At 45.2% G+C, this 23,019-nt stretch overlaps 1 protein-coding gene across 4 annotated transcripts in view; it reads right to left on the bottom strand.

The window, feature by feature from the left end:
• LOC121579517 (kelch-like protein 13) overlaps positions 1-22,739 on the bottom strand; it is a 98,800-nt gene extending 76,061 nt beyond the window's left edge. For 2 of the 4 annotated variants that reach the window (XM_041894161.2, XM_045224442.1), the window contains exons 1-2: positions 22,661-22,739; positions 1,486-1,571 (exon numbers count right to left, since the gene is read on the bottom strand). In XM_041894161.2, the coding sequence (XP_041750095.2) occupies positions 1,486-1,550 (65 nt within the window). In that variant the 5' untranslated portion in view covers positions 1,551-1,571; positions 22,661-22,739. The remainder of the gene's footprint in view (positions 1-1,485; positions 1,572-22,660) is intronic. The other 2 variants (XM_045224440.1, XM_045224443.1) reach the window with 1 other exon arrangement.
• Positions 22,740-23,019: the final 280 nt, after the last annotated feature.

Here is a 23,019-nt window from a genome sequence, read left to right on the forward strand (position 1 = left end):
GCTACTGTTATTTATTTTTTAAACAGTATACTTCAGTAGTCAGAGTTCACCGTCCTCTAATATACCATGCACTGACGCAGTTAGAGTAGAATCTGTAACATAAGTTGAGGCAATCCACTAAAATCTTCATGAAGTGCTCTGAGAAGACAAAATCCCAGAACAGCTGCAGCAACACACAAAAAGGCACAAAGGACAGGGGCTTAGAGTAGCCTCGCTGCCACTACCGCAGCGCCAGAGAGGACACAGAGAAAATACAGTTAAGAGAGCAGCATAATTTATGATAAAAAATGGTCAACTGTCATGATGTTGTGAGTATCTCCCCTGGCGCTCCACAATCACACAATTTCCTACTTCATTAGCGTTGCCGATGGTAACTGGCTTGCGGATAAAAACCCACTCACTGCTTGTTGCATTAGTCACCTGTTAGAAAAACAACACGTCCCAAAGAGGGGCCTGGAGACAGGCCCAAAGAGGTACCCATTTACCCAGCGACAGGGGGACAATGACGGCCCTCTGACGGACTGAGTCATGGATACATGCTGTAACCCGACCTTGATCACTGCTACAGCATAGTCAACAGCAAAGTTAGCCCACACACACACACACTGAGCTGCATGAACACTGCCTACTTAGTCCATGTATTTGACTCACTTTAAGACGTAATTAGAAATGTTAGTTAAAAGGAATGTTCCAGTTTAAATACAGAAACGGAATATTGCATATTATGTAACAGGTAGTAATTCCAATAATCAAAAGACGAAAAAAAATAGTTTAAAACTAAAATGTCCATCTCTGTACATTTGAGAAAGAGAGCAAACCTGACAGAACTGGAAGAGAATAACATGTTTTTCATGTTGTTAGTCTAACTTCACATTAGGGTTGGGCCGGTATCCACATTTTCATACCGTCATACCGTTTCTGTACCATACCAGGGTATACGGTATTACCAAATGTGCACACAAGGGGCGCCATTAAAAAATATATAAATAATAATATAATTTTGGGGGGACGCACTAAACAATTGAGGCAACAGGGATCTTGATCCAGGAGGGGCCTGAACGAGTCTGCTGTAACCAAGAAGCTTGATCTTGACAGTTAGCAATCCAAATGCATAGCTGGAGCCCTGAGCTGGATATAATTTATTTAACAACTTAGATTTCTTATAGTTATACTTAACTTATAAGCAGTGGCGGAGCAAGCACCACCGCGAGGCGGGAGTGCCTCCAACAACAAAATAACATTTAAAAACGGTATTGAAATATACTGTTTATACCGTATACAGGGGTATCGCCCAAGCCTACTTCACATACTACTTAAGAGATGAGAGAGGATTACTAATGGGTTGCTGAAGTCCTTTAGTGAGTTGAGCTGAAAAGCAAGTGTTTTGAAGTTACACGTTCACACATAACATGGGAAAAGCAGAAATGGCTAAGATGAGGAATGTTGATTGATTGTGTATAGATGCAGAAAAAAAGTTGGACATACATTGCACAGTACCTGTCGTGCAGTCCGAGGGACATCGTCTCCCCTCTGTGTACAGGGTGCTCCATGCCCTCGCCAAAACCACACCCCTGGAAAAACAGGCGAACAATACATTAATGATAATGTCCAGGCTCTTCAAAGGAGGGTAAGTGTACCTATTAAGCCCACCAAAATCATCTACGTTTAGACATTTCTAACATATACTGCCCTCATTTTTGTAAGAAAAGTGGAGATAAAATTAAAGATTAATCTCTCATGTGAGGTTTAATGACTTGACTTACACCATTTTTTTTATTTTTATGTAAGATAAATATATTTGATAAAATATGTGAAATGTCCAGACTGGGTTGAATGGGTAACGAATGTACCCTTTAAGCCCATGGGTGTTCCAAATAAGCCCAACTCTTAAATAATAAATCATTTCCAAATGTTGAAACCTTAAACTGACATTTCTTATGTAAACTTAAATTCAAATCAAATTGTATTTGTCACATGGCCGAATACAACAGGTGTAGCCCTTACCGTGAAGTGCTTACTTACAAGCCCTTAACCAACAATGCAGTTAAGAAAAATATTTACTAAATAAAAGAGCAACAATAAAATAACAATAACGAGGCTATATACAGGGGGTACCGGTACCGAGTCAATGTGCGGGGGTAAAAGTTAGTCGAGGTAATTTAGGTAATGTGTACATGTAGGTAGGGGTAAAGTGACTATGCATAGATAATAGATCATAAACAGCAAGTAGCAGCAATGCAAATAGTCTGGGTAGCCATTTGATTAGCTGTTCAGCAGTGTTATGGCTTGGGGGTAGAAGCTGTTAAGAAGCCTTTTGGACCTAGACTTGGCGCTCCGGTACCGCTTGCCGTGCAGTAGCAGAGAGAACAGTCTATGACTAGGGTGGCTGGAGTCTTTGGCAATTTTTAGGGCCTTCCTCTGACACCGCCTGGTATAGAGGTCCTGGATGGCAGGACGCTTGGCCCCAGTGATGTACTGGGCCATACGCACTACCCGCTGTAGCGCCTTGCGGTCAGAGGCAGAGCAGTTGCCATACCAGGCAATTGGTAATGGGGGCGTGCTCTGCCCTCCTTTTCCTGTAGTCCACGATCATCTCCTTTGTCTTGATCACGTTGAGGGAGAGGTTGTTGTCCTGGCACTACACTTCCAGGTCTCTGACCTCCTCCCTATAGGCTGTCTCATCGTTGTCGGTGATTAGGCCTACCACCGTTGTGTCGTCGGCAAACTTAATGATGGTGTTGGAGTCGTGCTTGGCCACGCAGTTATGGGTGAACAGGGAGTACAGGAGGGGACTAAGCATGCACCCCTGAGGGGCCCCGTGTTGAGGATCAGCGTGGCAGATGTGCTGTTGCCTATCCTTACCACCTGGGGGCAGCCCATCAGGAAGTCCAGGATCCAGAGGGAGGTGTTAATAATCTCCCCTAAAGTTATTAAAATCAACTGATCATTAATATTCATCATGGAAGGAGCACTCATAACAGGGGGTGTCCAATCGTATCCATAGAGATCAATATGGGCCCAGGCTTTTGTTCTTGCCAACCAGTACACACCTGATTCAACTAATCATAGACTTCAATCAAGACTTGAATAGTTGAACAAGGTGTGTTACTGCTTGGTTTGAACAAAAAACCTGCACCGCCCTCTGTAGATAAGACGCCATGCACAAAGACCATAACACAAACAACTTATGAATTATCTCAAAGCTGGCTCATATTCTTGTTAATTATTTTAACTTGTCTTCCTAAAGCCTGTCTGAAGACAGTTTCATATCTCTCTCTCTACTGTTGTATTACAAAGGTACATAATAGAAACACCTGGATGAATGAGGGACAACAATATGACAATGCCCTGGACCTAACTGCATGAGTAGATGTCCAATAGCCATCTTCTTCTCCCTCATTTGTTTCCATTTTTGCCAACTACTTGCACGTCTTCTATCCCTGATATCCAATTACTACCTGTCCACTCCAAACGTCTTGGACAGAGTACAGAAGATTTTAATTGTTCTTAATTGTTTTAATCTTGGTAAAGGCACCATGGATAGATGCAAAACGGTAGTTTGAGTATTTTAAAATCAACTTTAGGGCTGTCCCCGGCTAAAAAAAATCTTGGTCAACCGAGAGTCGTCCTGTTCTTTCGACCAATCGATTGATTGGAATGTTTAAACTTATTTTTCCATATGTAGACAGACACACCCTATGTGTTTGAATAACATCAACTACATATGCACTGAGCTTGTCTGATGCTTTAAGCACACTGTTTGATTAAATAATTAAGACACACAAATGACTCAAGAAAGAATGACAGCGAGTGCCTGTGTGACTGGTGCACGTTGTCTCGCTCTCCTCCCTACTGCAGAGAAAAGGCACCACAGCACAGCAAGTGTTTATTGCGCTGTCCGTACTGAAGCTGCAACATCATTTCAGCCATTTAGTTTCTTACTTGTTTCTGACTAAAAAGTTATGTTACTGAAATCCCTAATTTGTTTAGGAAAAACGTTCCCTTTTCCCTCAACCCTTGCTCTCTTTACGTGAAACATGTAAGCATCACATGTGACGAATAGGGCCTGACCTATAATCTATCATAATCACATCAATAAATTGGTTTAAAAAAACTCTGAACACAGTAACACGTGACAGCAAAATGGATGCGGAGGACGTGAAAAAGAAACTTGAAACGGGCGAATGTTTACTGGTTGCTCAGGAGGGAAAGGGGAAGTCAGATCTGTGGAAGACATTTTACTTAGTTGTGGAAACTACTGGAGATCAAGAAAAAGGAGGGTATAGGAGCAAGCGTTGTGTATTATGTGTGCCAAACAGTTAGATTACAATATTATCATTTTTTCTTTGACCATTTGGAACAGTGTAAACACAAAATAAGTGTACCAGAGAGTCTGTTCTAACAAAAAAGAAGAAGACATAAAGCCTTTATTACAGCAGACTAAAAACAGTTGCATGCATTATTTATTGCTTAGGCTATTTATTCAAAGCTCCCTTTGTTATTTACATTTATTAGTGTTGCACCATTATTTTTACATAATATAACCATTTGCAATTTCAGTATCACGTCTTAGAGTGATGGACTGTGCCATCCCCGTGGCCTCGCAATGGATTAGTCCACTGAGACAGGCACGAATCTGACAGGTGTCTTGTGCACCACGAAGAAAAAAAAATATGACCGCTCAACTAAATAAATCTTGGTAGGCCAACAGCCTATCGACCAAACAATCGACCAGTCGACTAAATGTGGTCAGCCCTAATCAACTTAAATCAGAAGAAAAAATATTTATGCTCATGTTCATTGAATGTTAGGGATATCAACACACAATCCCCATGTGTTTCAATGCAAACCTGGCTTGATAGGAGCATACTGGGCTTAATTCGAACAATAATGATTTATGGTAAAAAAAAAAAAAAAGACAGAACAGCTAAATTTACTCATAAAATATTTGGAAACTAATGTTCTGGGGTATAAATATACACTATAGACTACAATATTATGCAGAGTTAGTATTGATTCTATTGAAAACTATTTATTTCCATTTCCATTCTGTATAGAGGGAGTGCTTGTTGTGCTACTGTCCACTTTAAGCCCACCTGAGATAAATGTCAAATGAACAACAAAGGCATATGTATAATAATGCAAGGTTCATTTAACAGTAAAATAACAAAGAAAAATGTGAGCTGTGAGTGCTTGAGATCTATTATATTGTTGTAGTTCACCAAGTGATGTTGCTACTGTGGCATTTGGTACAACTGCTAGCATGAAAAAAATTGTTTGCCAATTGGCAAGAAATAGTAATGAATACCCATGTAGTATGCTATCATGTGCATATATCAACACATGAATCTCTTAATGTTGCATTAAGTATGATTACTTATCTGTGAAGATACAAAAAACATCTGAAAATGTGTTTATCTGAGAGTTTCCTCCACAGCAAAGTTTTTTTGTAGCTTTGTAAGGGGCCACTAGTAGGGACTTACACATACAGTGCCTTCAGAAAGTATTCATACCCCTTGACTTATTCCACATTTTGTAGTGTTACAGCATGAATTCCAAATGGATTAAATTGCCTTTTTTTCCCATACCCATCTACACACAATACCCCATAATGACAAAGTGAAAACATGTTTTTAGAAATGTTTGCAGATGTATTGAAAATGAAACACAGACATATCAGTATGAAAATATATGCATAAGAGCGTCTGCTAAATGACTAAAATGTAAAATGATATCTCATTTACACTAAGTATTCACACCCGAGTCAATACATGTTAGAATCACCTTTGGCAGCGATTACAGCTGTAAGTCTTTCTGGGTAAGTCTCTAAGAGCTTTGCACACCTGGATTGTAAAATACTTGCATTAAAATTCTTCAAGGTATGTCAAGTTGGTTGTTGATAATTGCTAGACAGCCATTTTAACGTCTTGCCATAGATTTTCAAGCCAATTTAAGTCAAAACTGTAACTAGGCCACCCAGGAAGATTCAACATCGTCTTGGTAAGCAACTCCAGTGTATTTGGCCTTGTGTTTTAGGTTATTGTCCTGCTGAAAGGTGTCTGTTGGAAAGCAGACAACCAGGTTTTCCTCTAGGATGTTGCCTGTGCTTAGCTCTATTCCGTCTATTTTTATCCTAAAAAACTCCCTAGTCCTTGCCAATGACAAGCATACCCATAACATGATGCAGCCACCACCATGATTGAAAATATGAAGAGTGGTACTCAGTGATGCGTTGTGTTGGATTTGCCCCAACCATAACGTTCTGTATTCAGGACACAGTTAATTTCTGTGCCTTATTGCAGAATGTATGTTTTGGAATATTTTTATTCTGTCCAGGCTTCCTTTTTTCACTCTGTCATTTAGGTTAGTATTGTGGAGTAACTACAATGTTGTTGATCCATCCTCAGTTGTCTACTATCAAAGCCATTAAACTGTAACTGTTTTAAAGTCACCATTGGCCTCATGTTGAAATCCCTGAGTGGTTTCCTTATTCTCTGGCAACTGAGTTAGGAAGGACGCCTGTATCTTTGTAGTGACTGGGTGTATTGATACAGTATCCAAAGTGTAATTAATAACTTAAACACGTTCAAAGGGATATTCAATGTCTGCTTATTTTATTTTTACCCATCTACCAATAGGTGCCCTTCTTTGCGAGGCATTGGAAAACCTCCCTGGTCTTTGTGGTTGAATCTGTGTTTGAATTTCACTGCTCGACTGAGGGACCCTATAGATAATTGTATGTGTGGGGTACAGAGATGAGGTAGTCATTCAAAAACCATGCAACTTATGTGACCTGTTAAGCAAATGTTTACTTCTGAACTGATTTAGGCTTGCCATAACAAAGGGGTTGAATACGTATCAGCTTTTAATTTTGTATTAATTTGTAAACATTTCTAAAAACAATCATCATCATACATTGTATAGACTACATAACCCCCTTCGCCTCTACGAATAGCCTAAAGAAAGTTTGTTGAGTGTTTGGAAAATGAAAGACAGGTTCAGTCCTATCCCACTTCTCCACTGTCACCGGCCCAAGGAAAAGCAGAAGCTCAGGACAGTGAGACTGCAAACTGGAAATGAGGGATGGCCAATATAAACTCTACTTTAACAGTTGTCACAGTGTTACCCCCCTTGCCAACACTGACTGACTCCTATCCAAACCCTGTTCCCCTCCTGCAGTGCATTTGTTTTCAAACTTACAAATAGTCTATCGAAAGTCTACATTTAAGACTTTGTTTCATTTTATTTCACCTTTATCTATCCTAGTTAATCTCATAAAATATCTTCAATAAGAGAGATATGGTAAATCATCAATGCAACACTTGAGGATGAAACGCTTGACAATGAATACAAACGTTTCTCTACCAACTTCACACAAGGCCAGGTTAACAGAGCTCAGCTCTGCCTCCTCTCTTTTTCCATTTATTTGCGGCATGTGAGCATAAGGCCTTTCTATTAATATTTCAGACTCATATTTTGGGGCGTTGTCTGCCATCTGTCCTCCCTGCACCCCACTGATCAGCGTGGTCATGATTACAGTGGAGATCAGATGGGGTGATAATTGCAGCACAGCCTGTGTGGATAGAGTTCACAGTCCACAGGACCACACCAGGGGACTACACACTCAGACAGAGGGACATAGAAAGAGAGGAGAAAGAAAGTGAAGAGCTAGTAACTAGCATAATAATACAGCTGCTAGTCTGCTACCTATACTAAAGGTGACAACACTTGTGGCCTCCACGCCCTCCTAGCTAATTTTAGGTGAGCAAAGTAGCATTCACATTTTACAATTATATAGCTACACTGACTAGCCTAATGACTTTAAAGGCCCAGTGCAATCAAAATCTGTTTTTTCCTGTGTTTTATATCATATTGTATAGGGCCAGGACGATACCAGTTTCGCAATATTTTTTCCATGGCACAAATGAAAACACCAAGCAGACCAAACTCTACAATCCTTTAAAAACCTGCTGCATGTAAAATTTGTGTGTGCTATAGCTTGGAAAATAAATAATGTTTGTTTCCAAAATTAGGGCTGTTTTCCTAAAGAAGTTAAATCTGCTTCGTGTATTGTTTCCTTGCCATGATACTAATGAGTCCCGCGATACTGGTATCGTCCCGGACCTAATTGTACAACAGCTGATGAAACTAACACTGTAACAGTGTGAAAAATGTGATCAGTGTCATCTCCTGATAGTCTTTGGTTGAAAATATATTTTAAATCAGCTGGTTTGCAATGGTGGGAGTGTCTGCTTTCGATGGTGACATCACCATGCAGTAAATTGGTTAATAGACCAATAACAAACACTTCCAAACCTCTGCCAATAACAGCTAGTTTTCCCCTCCCACTCAGACCTCTCTCAGACAGTCCAAGCAAAATTATTGCTTGAGAAAAAGTTTTGCTAAAAAGCTATTTCTGCAAAAAAAGGTACTTACAGTGAATTCGGAAAGTATTCAGACATTTTCCACATTTTGTTACATTACAGCCTTATTCTAAAATAGATTTTTTTAAATTACCCTCATCAATCTACACAAAATACCCCATGCCAAAGCAAAAACAGGTTTTTAGATTTTTTTTGCTAATTTAATACAAATACAAATGGAAATATCACATTTACATAAGTATTCACACCCTTTATTCAGTACTTTGTTGAAGCACCTTTGGCAGCGATTACAGCCGCAAGTCTTCTTGGGTATGACTCTACAAGCTTGGCACACCTATATTTGAGGAGTTTCTCCCATTCTTCTCTGCAGATCCTCTCAAGCTCTGTCAGGTTGGATGGGGAGCGTTGCTGGACAGATATTTTCAGGTCTCTCCAGAGATGTTGGATCGGGTTCAAGTCCAGGCTCTGGCTGGGCCACTCAAGGACATTCAGAGACTTATCCTGAAGCCACTCCTGCAGTCTTAGCTATGTGCTTAGGGTTGTTGTCCTGTTGGACGTGACGCTTGGCATTCAGGCCAAAGAGTTCAATCTTGGTTTCATCAGAACAGAGAATCTTTTTTCTCATGGTCTGAGAGTCCTTTAGGTGCCTTTTGGCAAACTCCAAGTGGGCTGTCATGTGCCTTTTACTGAGGAGTGGGTTCCGTCTGGCCACTCTACCATAAAGGCCTGATTGGTGGAGTGCTGCAGAGATGGTTGTCCTTCTGGAAGGTTCTCCCATCTCCAAAGAGGAACTCTGGAGCTCTGTCAGTGACCATCGGGTTCTTGGTCACCTCCCTGACCAAGACCCTTCTCCCCTGATTGCTCGGTTTGGCCAGGCGGCCAGGTCTAGGAAGAGTCTTGGTGGTTCCAAACTTCTTCCATTTAAGAATGATGGAGGCCACTGCGTTCTTGGGAACCTTCAATGCTGCAGAAATGTTTTGTTACCCTTCCCCAGATCTGTGCCTAGACACAATCCTGTCTCTGAGCTCTACGGACAATTCCTTCGACCTCTTGGCTTGGTTTTTGCTCTGACATGCACTGTCAACTGTGGGACCTTATATAGACAGGTGTGTGCCTTTCCAAATCATGGCCAATCAATTGCATTTGCCACAGGTGGACTCCAATCAAGTTGTAGAAACATCTCAAGGATGATCAATGGAAACAGGATGCACATTACCTCAATTTCGAGTCTCATAGCAAAGGGTCTGAATACTTATATAAATAAGGTAATTCTGTTTTTTATGTTTAATACATTTGCAATTTCGCTTTGTCATTATGGGGTATTGTGTGTAGATTGATGAGGAAATGTTTTTATTCAATCAATTTTAGAATAAGGCTGTAACGTAACAAAATGTGGAAAAACACAAGGGGTTTGAATTCTTTCCGAAATGCACTGTAATTGTTACCCAGAAATGATATGATATTTATATAAAAACATTGTGAAACAGGGGCATGACTGTACTCTACTCTAGCCTAAATTCAATTGATTGGAAAAGGCTAGGACTATATTTGTCAGTGGGTGCTGTAGGTGGGTGTGGTGCAGGAATCAGGCGCAGGACGCAGAAAATAAGTCCAAAAGACTTTAGTGAAAGCACACTCAAAATACACGAGCCAAAAGCCCGGAGGCGAGAAAATCCGCACACAGGCGTAAACAAAAGGGCGCACTAAACATGTGCGATAATACCCACCTTAACAGAGGAGGAAAGCTACAAAGAGCAAACGGTAAACAGTAGCGCACAAACACAACAGCGAAACAATCACACACAACACCTGACAAACAAAACGAGAACTTATAGGACACTAATAGCGCTAAACGAAAACAGGTGTACATAATCAAGACAAAACCAAACGAACATAGAAACATTCAACGGTGGCAGCTAGTACTCCGGAGACGACGACCGCCGAAGCCTGCCCGAGCAAGGAAGAGAGGCAGCCTCGGCCGAAACCGTGACAGTACCCCCCCTTGACGCGCGGCTCCAGACGTGCGCCGACTCCGGCCTCGGGGACGACCAGGAGGACGCGGAGCAGGGCGCGTCGGGTGACTACGGTGGAATTCTGTCAGGAGAGACGGGTCCAAAATGTCTCTCCTCGGCACCCAGCACTGTTCCTCCGGGCCGTACCCCTCCCACTCCACCAGATATTGGAGACCCCCCATCCGACGTCTCGAATCCAAGATGGACCGCACGGAGTATGCCGGTGCCCCCTCGATGTCCAATGGGGGCGGAGGAGTCTCCCTGATCTCATTTTCCTGGAGTGGGCCAGCTACCACCGGCCTGAGAAGAGACACATGGAACGAGGGGTTAATATTTTTATACTCAATAGGCAGTTGTAATCTGTAACACACCTCGTTCAATCTTCTCAGGACTTTAAACGGCCCCACAAACCGCCGACCCAGTTTCCGACAGGGCAGGCGGAGGGGCAGGTTTCTGGTAGAGAGCCAGACTCGATCACCAGGTGCGTACACCGGCCCCTCACTGCGGTGGAGATCGGCGCTCGCCTTTTGACGACGGAGGGCCCGCTGCAGGTGGACGTGTGCAGCGTTCCCACGTCTCCTCCGAGCGCCGCACCCACTCATCCACCGCAGGAGCCTCCGATCTGGCTCTGCTGCCAAGGTGCCAGAACCGGCTGGTAACCCAACACACATTGGAAAGGGGGTTAGGTTAGTTGAGGAATGGCGTAGGGAATTCTGGGCCATTTCTGCCCAGGGAACGTACCGTGCCCACTCCTCCGGCCGGTCCTGGCAGTATGATCTAAGAAACCTACCCACATCCTGGTTCACACGTTCCACCTGCCCATTACTCTCAGGATGGTAACCCGAGGTGAGGCTCACCGAGACCCCCAAACGCTCCATAAAGGCTCTCCAGACTCTGGAGGTGAATTGGGGACCTCGATCAGACACAATATCCTCGGGTACCCCGTAGTGCCGGAAAACATGGGTGAATAGAGTTTCGGCGGTCTGTAGGGCAGTAGGAAGGCCCGGCATAGGGAGCAAACGACAGGCCTTAGAGAACCGGTCCACAACGACCAGTATAGTAGTATTCCCCTGTGAGGAGGGAAGGTCAGTGATGAAGTCCACCGAGAGGTGAGACCATGGTCGTTGTGGAACGGGCAGGGGTTGTAACTTACCCTAGGCAGATGTCTAGGCGCCTTACACTGGGCGCACACCCGAGCAGGAGGAGACATAAACCCTCACATCCCTCGCCAACGTGGGACACCAGTACTTAGCACTAAGGCAGTGCACTGTCCGGCCTATACCAGGATGTCCAGAGGAGGGTGACGTGTGAGCCCAATAGATCAATCAATCCCGAACCTCGAGCGGAACGTACGTCCGACCCTCCGGGCATTGAGGAGGACTAGGGTCGGTGCGCAACGCCCGCTCGATTTCAGCATCGACCTCCCACACTACCGGTGCCACCAGACAAGACTCCGGCAGTATGGGGAGTGGGCTCCACGGACCTCTCCTCCGTGTCATACCGCCGAGACAGTGCGTCTGCCTTACCGTTCTGTGACCCAGGGATGTACGTGATCTTAAATACGAACCGGGTCAAAAACATGTTCCACCGCGCCTGGCGAGGGTTCAGTCTCCTAGCTGCCCGGATGTACTCCAGGTTACGGTGGTCAGTCAAAATGAGGAAAGGGTGTTGAGCCCCCTCAAGCCAGTGCCTCCACACCTTTAGGGCCTGTACCACGGCTAACAGCTCCCTGTCCCCTACGTCATAATTTCGCTCCGCCGGACTGAGCTTTTGGAATAAAAGGCACAGGGGCGGAGTTTAGGTGGCGTGCCGGACCGCTATGAAGCACGGCTCCTATACCGGCCTCTGACGCGTCCACCTCTACCTGAAATGGTAAAGAGGGATCCGGATGCGCCAGCACCGGAGCCGAAGTAAACAGGTCCTTCAGCCTCCCAAAAGCCCTGTCCGCCTCGGCTGACGACTGCAAACGCACCGACCCCCCTTCAAAAGAGACGTTATGGGAGCTGCCACCTGTCCAAAACCCCCGGATAAACCTCCGGTAGTAATTCGCAAACCCCAAAAACTGCTGCACCTCTTTAACAGTGGTTGGCATTTGCCAATTACGCACGGCTGACACCCGGTCAACCTCCATCTTCACCCCTGACGCAGACAACTGATAACCCAAAAAGGAGATCGACTCCTGGAAAAACAGACACTTCTCTGCCTTGACATACAGGTCGTGCTCCAACAGCCTCCTCAACACTCGGCGCACCAGAGCCACATGCTCGACTCGGGTAGACGAGTACACGAGAATGTCATCTATGTACACGACCACCCCCTGCCCCTGCATGTCCCTGAATATCTCATCCACGAATGATTGGAAAACTGAAGGAGCGTTCATCAACCCGTATGGCATGACAAGATCCTCGTAATGCCCCGAGGTGGTACTAAATGCTGTCTTCCATTCATCGCCCTCCCTAATGTACACCAAGTTGTACGCGCTCCTGAGATCTAATTTAGTGAAAAAACGTGCCCCGTGCAATGACTCCGTCATGGTCGCAATCAGAGGAAGTGGATAACTGTACTTCACCGTGATCTGATTGAGACTACGGTAATCAATGCACGGGCGTAACCCTCCATCCTTTTTCTTCACAAAAAAGAAACTCGAGGACGCAGGGGAAGTGGATGGCCGTATGTATCCTTGTCTCAGAGATTCGTCTATGTAAGTCTCCATAGCTCTCTTCTCCTCCTGAGACAGAGGATACACAGGGCTCCGTGGGAGCGCAGCGCCTGCCTGGAGGTCTATCGCACAATCTCCCTGCCTATGGGGAGGCAACTGCGTCGCCCTCGACTTACTGAACACAATAGCCAAATCCTCATACTCAGGGGGAATGTGCAATGCGGGCACCTGGTTTAGACTCTCCACCGAGGTAGCCCCCACGGAAACGCCTAAACATCGACCCACACACTGGGCAGACCACTCCATCAGAGCCCTCTCCTGACACGAAATAGACGGGTTATGGATACTCAACCAGGGCATGCCCAGCACCACCGGATACGCAGGCGAGTCGATCAGAAATAGCTGGATAATCTCCTCATGACCCCCCTGCGCACACATCCTAAGTGGCGCCGTGACCTCCTGATCAAGCCCGATCCCAACGGACGGCTATCTAGGGCATGAACGGGGAATGGGACGTCAACAGGAAGAAGGGGAATCCCTAATTCTAAACAAAATTTTCTATCAACAAAATTCCCAGCCGCGCCTGAATCTACCAGCGCCTTATGCTGGGAATGAGGTGCTACCTGTGGAAAACGCACAGGTATACAGAAGTGCGCAACAGAGAGCTCTGGGTAAGTGGGGCGCCTACTCACCTGGAAGGACTCCCCAGTGCGGAGCCTGTCGTCTTCCCCCCTAGGAGACCATCCCCAGCACCTAGCCGCGGTGTGTCCTCCACGGCCACAGTTGGTGCAGGAGACGGGTCCCCTCGTACTCCGACCCCTCCTCTCTCTAGCGCCAGCGCCCCCAAGCGCCATAGGGCTCGGCTCGGAGGCGCTGGAGGGTGAAATGGACGGACCCCCCTCGGAACGTCCGCGGGTAGCCAGCAGGGTGTCCAGCCTGATGGACATGTCCACTAACTGATCGAAAGAGAGACTGGTATCCCTGCAGGCCAGCTCCCGACGGACGTCCTCTCGTAGACTACAGCGGTAGTGATCGATGAGGGCCCGCTCATTCCACCCTGCATCCGCCGCTAGAGTACGGAATTCTAAAGCGAACTCCTGGGCGCTCCTCCTCCCCTGCCGGAGGTAGAACAGACGCTCCCCCGCCGCTTCCCCTCAGGTGGATGGTCAAACACCGCCCTGAAGCGGCGGGAGAACTCAGAGTATGTGATGGTGGTGGCGTCTATTCTCCTCCACTCGGCGTTGGCCCATTCCAACGCCTTGCCGGTAAGACAGGAGATGAGGGCGGACACGCTCTCGTGTCCAGAGGGCGCCGGGTGCACGGTGGCCAGGTATAGCTCCACCTGTAGAAGGAAGCCCTGACACCCGGCAGCGGTCCCATCATAGGCCCTCGGGAGCGAGAGTCGAATTCCCCTGGGTTCCGGAGCTTGAATGGGCTGACTGGCCGATGGTGATGGCAGGGGAGGTGGAGTTGGGGGGTGTCCCTCTGGTCTCCCAGCGTTGAAGGGTGTTAATAACGCCCTGCAGGGGCGGTCCCGATACGAAGGATCTGGTCATTCTGCTCACGGACCCGATCCTCCAGAGTCTCATGTGCTGCTGCGGCTCCTGCTGATTCCATCCTTGAGGTGTGTGATTCTGTCAGTGGGTGCTGTAGGTGGGTGTGGTGCAGGAATCAGGCGCAGGACGCAGAAAATAAGTCCAAAAGACTTTAGTGAAAGCACACTCAAAATACACGAGCCAAAAGCCCGGAGGAGAGAAAATCCGCACACAGGCGTAAACAAAAGGGCGCACTAAACATGTGCGATAATACCCTCCTTAACAGAGGAGGAAAGCTACAAAGAGCAAACGGTAAACAGTAGCGCACAAACACGACAGCGAAACAATCACACACAACACCTGACAAACACAACGAGAACTTATAGGACACTAATAGCGCTAAACGAAAACAGGTGTACATAATCAAGACAAAACCAAACGAACATAGAAACATTCAACGGTGGCAGCTAGTACTCCGGAGACGACGACCGCCGAAGCCTGCCCGAGCAAGGAAGAGAGGCAGCCTCGGCCGAAACCATGACAATATTAGCCTAAATAAAATATTCAAGTATGACCCATGGGGCGGCGCACAATTGGCCAAGCGTCGTCCAGGGTAGGGGAGGGAATGGCAGAGCATTGTGGGGTTGTGGGTTTGATTCCCATAAAAAAATTTACATTTAAAAAAAATAAAAATATATATAACATTTAACGATTAAAAAAATAAAATAAAATTAATGCACTAACTGTAAGTCGCTCTGGATAAGAGCGTCTGCTAAATGACTGAAATGTAAAAATGTAAATGACTGAAATAGGTCATTCTCTTGCATCTTGCAAAGAAAATGAAATGCCTCCTGATCTTGAAAGTTTCCATCTGAGGACATGCTTATAAGTAAGGCTAGCTAAGCCGGGAGAGGACAACCTTGTAGCACTAAACTACTAGGCCATCAATGGGACAAAGTAAACAAGGTTCAACCAAGACGACAAACTACAAAGCCAAGCAGTGACCCTATTTAAAACATGGCCTTCAGTCTCCTGACAACTTTACTTGTTATTTGTAGCAGGTAAGTGCCAAGGGCCCTTTGTTTAACTGTGAACAATGTGTACCCTATTTCCTCCAGTCACACAAGACAGTAGTCCCGAAAACACATCCAATATAGAGGAAAATGTTTTTTTTTAATGTTATGTCTGGATAGCCTTTAACCTGCCTCAGTATCAAATCAAATTGTATTTGTCACATGCGCCGAATACAACAGGTGTAGACCTTACAGTGAAACGCTTACTTACAAGCCCTTAACCAATAATGCAGTTAAGAAAAAATAACTTTTAAAAAAAGCGCAGCAGTAAAATAACAATTGCGAGGCTATATACAGGGGGGGTACCGGTACCAAGTCAAAGTGCAGGGACACCGGTTAGTCGAGGTAAGAGGTAATATGTACATGTAGGTAGAGTTAGTTATTAAAGTGACTATGCATAGATAATAAACAGAGTAGCAGCAGCGTAAAAGAGGGGGGGGATGCAAATTGTCTGGGTAGCCATTTGATTAGATGTTCAAGAGTCTTATGGCTTGGGGGTAGAAGCTGTTTAGAAGCCTCTTGGACCTAGACTTGGCGCTCTGGTACCGCTTGCCGTGCGGTTGCAGAGAGAACAGTCTATGACTAGGGTGGCTGGAGTCTTTTAGAATTTTTAGGGCCTTCCTCTGACACCGCCTGGTATAGAGGTCCTGGATGGCAGGAAGCTTGGCCCCAGTGATGTACTGGGCCGTACGCACTACTCTCGGTAGTGCCTTGCGGTCGGAGGCCGAGCAGTTGCCATACCAGGCGGTGATGCAACCAGTCAGGATGCTCTCGATGGTGCAGCTGTATAACTTTTGAGGATCTGAGGACACATGCCAAATCTTTTCAGTCTCCTGAGGGGGAATAGGTTTTGTTATGCCCTCTTCACGACTGTCTTGGTGTGCTTGGACCATGTTAGTTTGTTGGTAATGTGGACACCAAAGAACTTGAAGCTCTCAACCTGCTCCACTACAGCCCCGTCGATGAGAATGGGGGCGTGCTCGGTCCTCTTCTTTTTCCTGTAGTCCACAATCATCTCTTTTGCCTTGATCACATTGAGGGAGAGGTTGTTGTCCTGGCACCACACGGCCAGGTCTCTGACCTCCTCCCTATAGGCTGTCTCATGGTTGTCGTGGTCAGGCCTACCACTGTTGTGTCATCGGCAAACGTAATGATGGTGTTTGAGTCGTGCCTGGCCATGCAGTCATGAGTGAACAGGGAGTACAGGAGGGGACTGAACACACACCCCTGAGGGGTCCCCGTGTTGAGGATTAGCGTGGCGGATGTGTTGTTACCTACCCTTACCACCTGGGGGTGGCCCATGAGGAAGTCCAGGATCCAGTTGAAGAGGGAGGTGTTTAGTCCCAGGGTCCTTAGCTTAGTGAGGAGCTTTGAGGGCACTATGGTGTTGAACGCTGAGCTGTAGTCAATGAATAGCATTCTCACATAGGTGTTCCTTTTGTCCAGGTGTGAAAGGGCAGTGTGGAGTGCAATAGAGATTGCATCATCTGTGGATATGTTGGGGCGGTATAAAAATTGGAGTGGGTCTAGGGTTTCTGGGATAATGGTGTTGATGTGAGCCATGACCAGTCTTTCAAAGCACTTCATGGCTACAGACGTGAGTGCTATGGGTCACTAACCATTTAGGCAGGTTACCTTAGTGTTCTTGGGCACAGGGACTATGGTGATCTGCTTGAAACATGTTGGTATTACAGACTCAGTCAGGGAGAGGTTGAAAATGTCAGTGAAGACACTTGCCAGTTGGTCAGCGCATGCTCGGATTACACGTCCTGGTAATCCATCTGGCCCTGCGGCCTTGTGAATGTTGACCTGTTTAAAGGTCTTACTCACATCGGCTACGGAGAGCGTGATCACACAGTCATCCGGAACAGCTGATGCTCTCATGCATGTTTCAGTGTTACTTGCCTCGAAGCAAGCATAGAAGTAATTTAGCTCGTCTGGTAGGCTCGTGTCACTGGGCAGCTCACGGCTGTGCTTCCCTTTGTAGTCTGTAATAGTTTGCAAGCCCTGCCACATCCAACGAGCGTCGGAGCCGGTGTAGTACGATTCGATCTTAGTCCTGTATTGACGCTTTGCCTGTTTGATGGTTCATCGGAGGGCATAGTGGGATTTCATATAAGCTTCCGGGTTAGAGTCCCGCTCCTTGAAAGCGGAAGCTCAACCATATTCCAGTCTGTGCGTTAGAGATGTCGACTATGAGTATGTCGTGTCTTTTCTCTAACGCCCTGGGCCCGGTTTCTCGATAGCGATTGAACTTAGGCTCACAAGTGTTTTAAGGATGCATCTTTCCTACAACGGCCAAAGATATAACATGTGTTTCCCAAAACACCACGAAGAGAGAACGGTCGTTAAGTGCGTTGTTGGAGCATGTGTCCATACTGATAGGATCGAAAGAAAGGGAGCGCTGCTCTCGGATCAGCTTTCTCCATTCAAAATCTATCCTTAACATTATATTATTTCACAATACTGACGACTGTTCAGCTCCTAGAATGATATTACCATCTACGTCTGCACATACTGAGATGGCTTATTACCAACCAAAACAAATCACTAAGTCACCGATTTAGCACATTATTGACACGTTTGGCTACACATCATGAAATGTAGAGACAAATTGCAGTATGAAATGTATTTCAATATGATTGAAATAGGCCTATAGCCTACTGTTTATATTTTTATGCAGTCATCTCGATTTTCTTTTCAAGCATATTTTTTATACGTCACTTGTTTGTATCAATTGCAAAGACATTTGCAACTTTGTATTTGTAGTGAACATTGTTCTGAAGTTATCAGCGGTCACAGAGAGACGGATAAACCATGTGATTCTATGTTTAGCGGAGGTCTTCTGTGTATAAAGTCACTTGAGAGAGCAAAAAAGCATCTAACGATGCACTTAGCTGTTCTATAAGTGGTCTGAGGCAGGCGTTAGATTACGTGCGTTTTCAAATGCAACGTTAATAACGATGGTTTTGGTAAACAGCTCGGAGATAATGATGCTCCTACGAAGGTTCTAAGATGCTTTTAGGAAACCTTTTGGAAAACCAGTTCTGTCTGGTATGTACTTCCACAAAATGTCTAAATAAAAATGTACAAGCAACCGAGAAAAAAAAAAGTATATTCTACACCTCCAATCACTCATTATTATTTACATTTTTATTTAGACCTTTTTTGGAAGTACATACCGGCCGTAATGGAAGTAAATAGATAGTTTTGCTCAGCAAAACTCTATACTTGGTGAGTAACGATTAACGAATGTATTTTGACATTATAACGCTTGCAGAGCTGTCTAATGGAGTTTGAATCTGAGCTTCCTGGGCATTAAGGCCAAATCACATGGAGAGAGCTGTCAATGGCATTAATTTGCGCGCCAGATTAGTGTGTCAATTCACATACACTGCACAGTATATGCCAATTTAATTGTCCCAAGAATCCATAATAAACAGTTGTATTTGTTAGGTTCGCTATGTAGCCCTTGCGAATTATTGTTGTTTGTTCCTTTGACTCACCTTATATGTCCTATTGGAGCCACCGTACCTGTCTTCTGTTATGTTGGCTCAAGAATGTGAGGAGAGTTGTAGCTAATACACTCTACCAGTTTATAAAGAATTTAGCTAGGCTCGTTCTTTCTACATAACAGTATTCTCTCTTGAACGGCATTCCTCAGGTTTCCCAGCCGTAGCCTGCCTAGGCTATATGCGCCTGAACTCAAAATCAACAAAGGTAGGCAGTTATTGTTTTCAAATATGTAGGCTATTATTGGCAGCTAAACTTATCAACTATACATGTCACAATTCCAGATGTAACAATATACAGTCTATTACACAGTCTATTTTCTGGCAATTTATCCGCTCACTTTACCAGCATTGCTTCGCATAGACGCAAGAAAAATAGACTTGAAGCCATGAAGCTTTTGAGGCCGTTGACGCTCGTGGCCCGTCTGTTTTATGTCATTCACTACCATGCATTCTAATTCCAGCGTGTACACGCTCGTAAAAAAATTTGTTTAGTTTGATTTGGGCTTAATGCACAGATAGATACTGGGGCAGCCTAAGCCTAGCCTACACAGAGGTGTGCAATTGTTAAGCATGTTGTGTACTTCCCACAATTTGACAGATCTGACAAACATGTATCAATTAAGAACAATTAGCGTTACACTAAAAAAAGGTTCATGTTACAGGTGATGGTCTGGTGCTTCCATGATGATATGCTGATTATGAAAGTAAATGCATGACCCATTAGGATCAAGTAACTAATTTTGCAGTTTGAATGTTGTCTAGTATGGCAATCCATAAAACATCAGTACAGAGACAAAGTGGATTCGTAATTCAAAGGCCCAGACACGAGACCTATGTGGAGCCGGTGTAGACAATCACATATTACAAAGGGAAAACAAGCCACGTTGGGGACACCGATGTCTTGCTCCTGGACAAGCTAAAATCCTTCTTCGCCCGCTTTGAGGATAACACAGTGCCACCGATGCGGCCCGCTCCCGAGGACTGTGGGCTCTCATTCTCTGTGGCCGACGTGAGTAAGCCATTTAAGCGTGTCAACCCTCGCAAGGCTGCCGGCCCAGACGGCATCTCTAGCCGCGTCCTCAGAGCATGCGCAGACCAGCTGGCTGGAGTGTTTACGGACATATTCAATCTCTCCCTATCCCAGACTGCGGTTCCCACTTACTTCAAGATGTCCACCATTGTTCCTGTACCCAAGAAAGCAAAAGGTAACTGAACTAAATGACTATCACCCCATAGCACTCATTTCTGTCATCATGAAGTGCTTACAGAGGCTAGATAAGGATAATATCACCTCCACTGGACCAGAGGAATACCTATGTAAGAATGCTGTTCATTGACTACAGCTCAGCCTTCAACACCATAGTACCCTCCTAGCTCATCATTAAGCTCGGGGCCCTGGGTCTGAACCCCGCCCTGTGCAACTGGGTCCTGGACCTTCTGACGGGCCACCCCCAGGTGGTAAGGGTAGGAAACAACACCTCCACTACGCTGATCCTCAACACAGGGGCCCCACAAGGGTCCGTGCTCAGCCACCTCCTGTACTCCCTGTTCACCCATGACTGCCTGGCCACGTACGCCTCCAACTCAATCATCAAGTTTGCAGACGACAACAGTAGTAGGCCTGATTACCAACAATGACAAGACAGCCTACAGGGAGGAGATGAGGGCCCTGGCGGAGTGGTGCCAGAAAAATAACCTCTCCATCAACGTCAACAAAATGAAGGAGCTGATCGTGGACTTCAGAAGACAGCAGAGGGAGCACGCCTTCATCCACATCGACGGGACCACAGTGAAAAGCTTCAAGTTCCTCGGCGTACACGTCACTGACAATCTGAAATGGTCCACCCACACGAACAGTGTGGTGAAGAAGGCGCAACAGCGCCTCTTCAACCTCAGGAGGCTCACAAGACCCTCACAAACTTTGACAGATGCACCATTGAGAGCATCCTGTTGGGTTGTATCACTGCCTGGTACGGTAACTGCACCGCCCGCAACTGCAGGGCTCTCCAGAGGGTGGTGCGGTCTGACCAACGCATCACCGGGGGCACACTGCCTGCCCTCCAGCACCCGATGGCACAGGAAGGCCAAAAAGATCATCAAGGACATCAACCACCTGAGCCACGGCCTGTTCACCCCGCTATCATCCAGAATGTTTACATACTGTTTTACTAATTTCATATGTATATACTGCATTCGACATTGCTCCTCCTAATATTTATATGTTTCTTAATTCCATTATTTTACTTTGAGATGTGTGTATTGCTATATACTATTGCACTGTTGGAGCTTGGAACACCCGCAATAACATCCGCTCAATATGTGTATGTGACCAACAAATATTTGATTTTGATTTGAATCCCCATGACACCACCTCTTCCAATAAACACATCCACTTCCTAGATACCCCATCAAGACCCAACCTTATGTTACATACAAATAATTCACATGAAAAGGCCTTCTGACAGATGCTGTACAAACTGTGCCTAGCAATTGAGTGTGTCACATTTCAGATGTTCAAGATCATTAGCTAAATGTGTCAGTCAATCCCAGAGATGAGGAGCAGCGAGGTGTCTAGCTAGACCGTCATCTGAAACTGGAAAAGAGGACAGCGCCCACTCGATATCCTAATTTCAATTGAATATTCTTATCCACATCTTGTTTGTCACGCTTCTTGGTGGCTGAGTAAATCTCATCATTCTCCATGCTATGGGTCACTTTCCTGGCGTTCATACTAGCGAACCAAATAGATAACACTAACTACCTGCTGTACAGTCCACTGTTAACTCTTAGCTAACTAGCTCCTTCTTTAGCCGCGAATGAACCCCAGGATTTTTTATTTTAACAGGGAGTTAAATTGAGACCAACGTATCTTTCACAGCTGAACCCTGTATACACATGATAGTCCAGATAGCCATGCATGGAGGACATGACTACACGTTTATTGTAAACTTTTAAAATGTAGCAGACTGACGTTAGCTTGCTAACTCTTTAACTACCTAGCAAGCCCACGACTGTTCTGAAAGGCTGAACGTTAGCTAGCTATAGTTACAGGCTGGCTAGCTAGTGTTAGCTAGTTACAACAAATCTTTATTCCAAACATTCATAGTCAAGCAAGTGAAAAGCTTGCTAACGTCTAAGTCCAATTTATTCGTCACATGCTTCGTAAACAACAGGTGAAATGCTTACATTAGGGCAATAAGAAATACATGTGGAACGTCTTTTTACCTAGTTAGCTATTGTGGTTTGTTTAAACCCATTAAGCAGTGTCAATTTATACCAACTCGCCGGGAGAGATTATTTGAAGGAAGGACAAACCAAACCAGTCAAGATAGCTAGCTAGCGAGCTACATCTGAAGCTACTTACTTCTCGCTAGTTACCCATAATTGGCAACGTTGGGATGCGTTTATGTTGTAATCAACATATTACATATAAATACTATATAAAAGACACTCTCTAAACTTTTAAATAGAGAAATTCCTACCTGCAACTACGGGATACGTCCTTGTTTTCTTCTTAAACCCTCAAATCCACTCTACCCATGGATCTCACCAAGGTCCGCCTCCAGCCTATCAAATGAGGGGATTCGATTAATCTCGCTCCAGTAGGCGAGTTTTGCACCGGTAAAAATATACTGAACAAAAATATAAACGCAACAATTTCAAAGATTTTGCTGAGTTACAGTTCATATATGGTAATCAGGCCATTGAAATAAATAAATAATGCCCTAATCTATGGATTTCACATTACTGGGCAGGGGCACATTCATGGGTGGGCCTGTGGGGGCATAGGCCCGCCCAATTGGGAGCCATGTCCATCCACTGTAGAGCCAGGCCCAGCCAA

Source organism: Coregonus clupeaformis, chromosome 13 (genome assembly GCF_020615455.1).
Source record: "Coregonus clupeaformis isolate EN_2021a chromosome 13, ASM2061545v1, whole genome shotgun sequence".
NCBI lineage: Eukaryota > Metazoa > Chordata > Actinopteri > Salmoniformes > Salmonidae > Coregonus > Coregonus clupeaformis.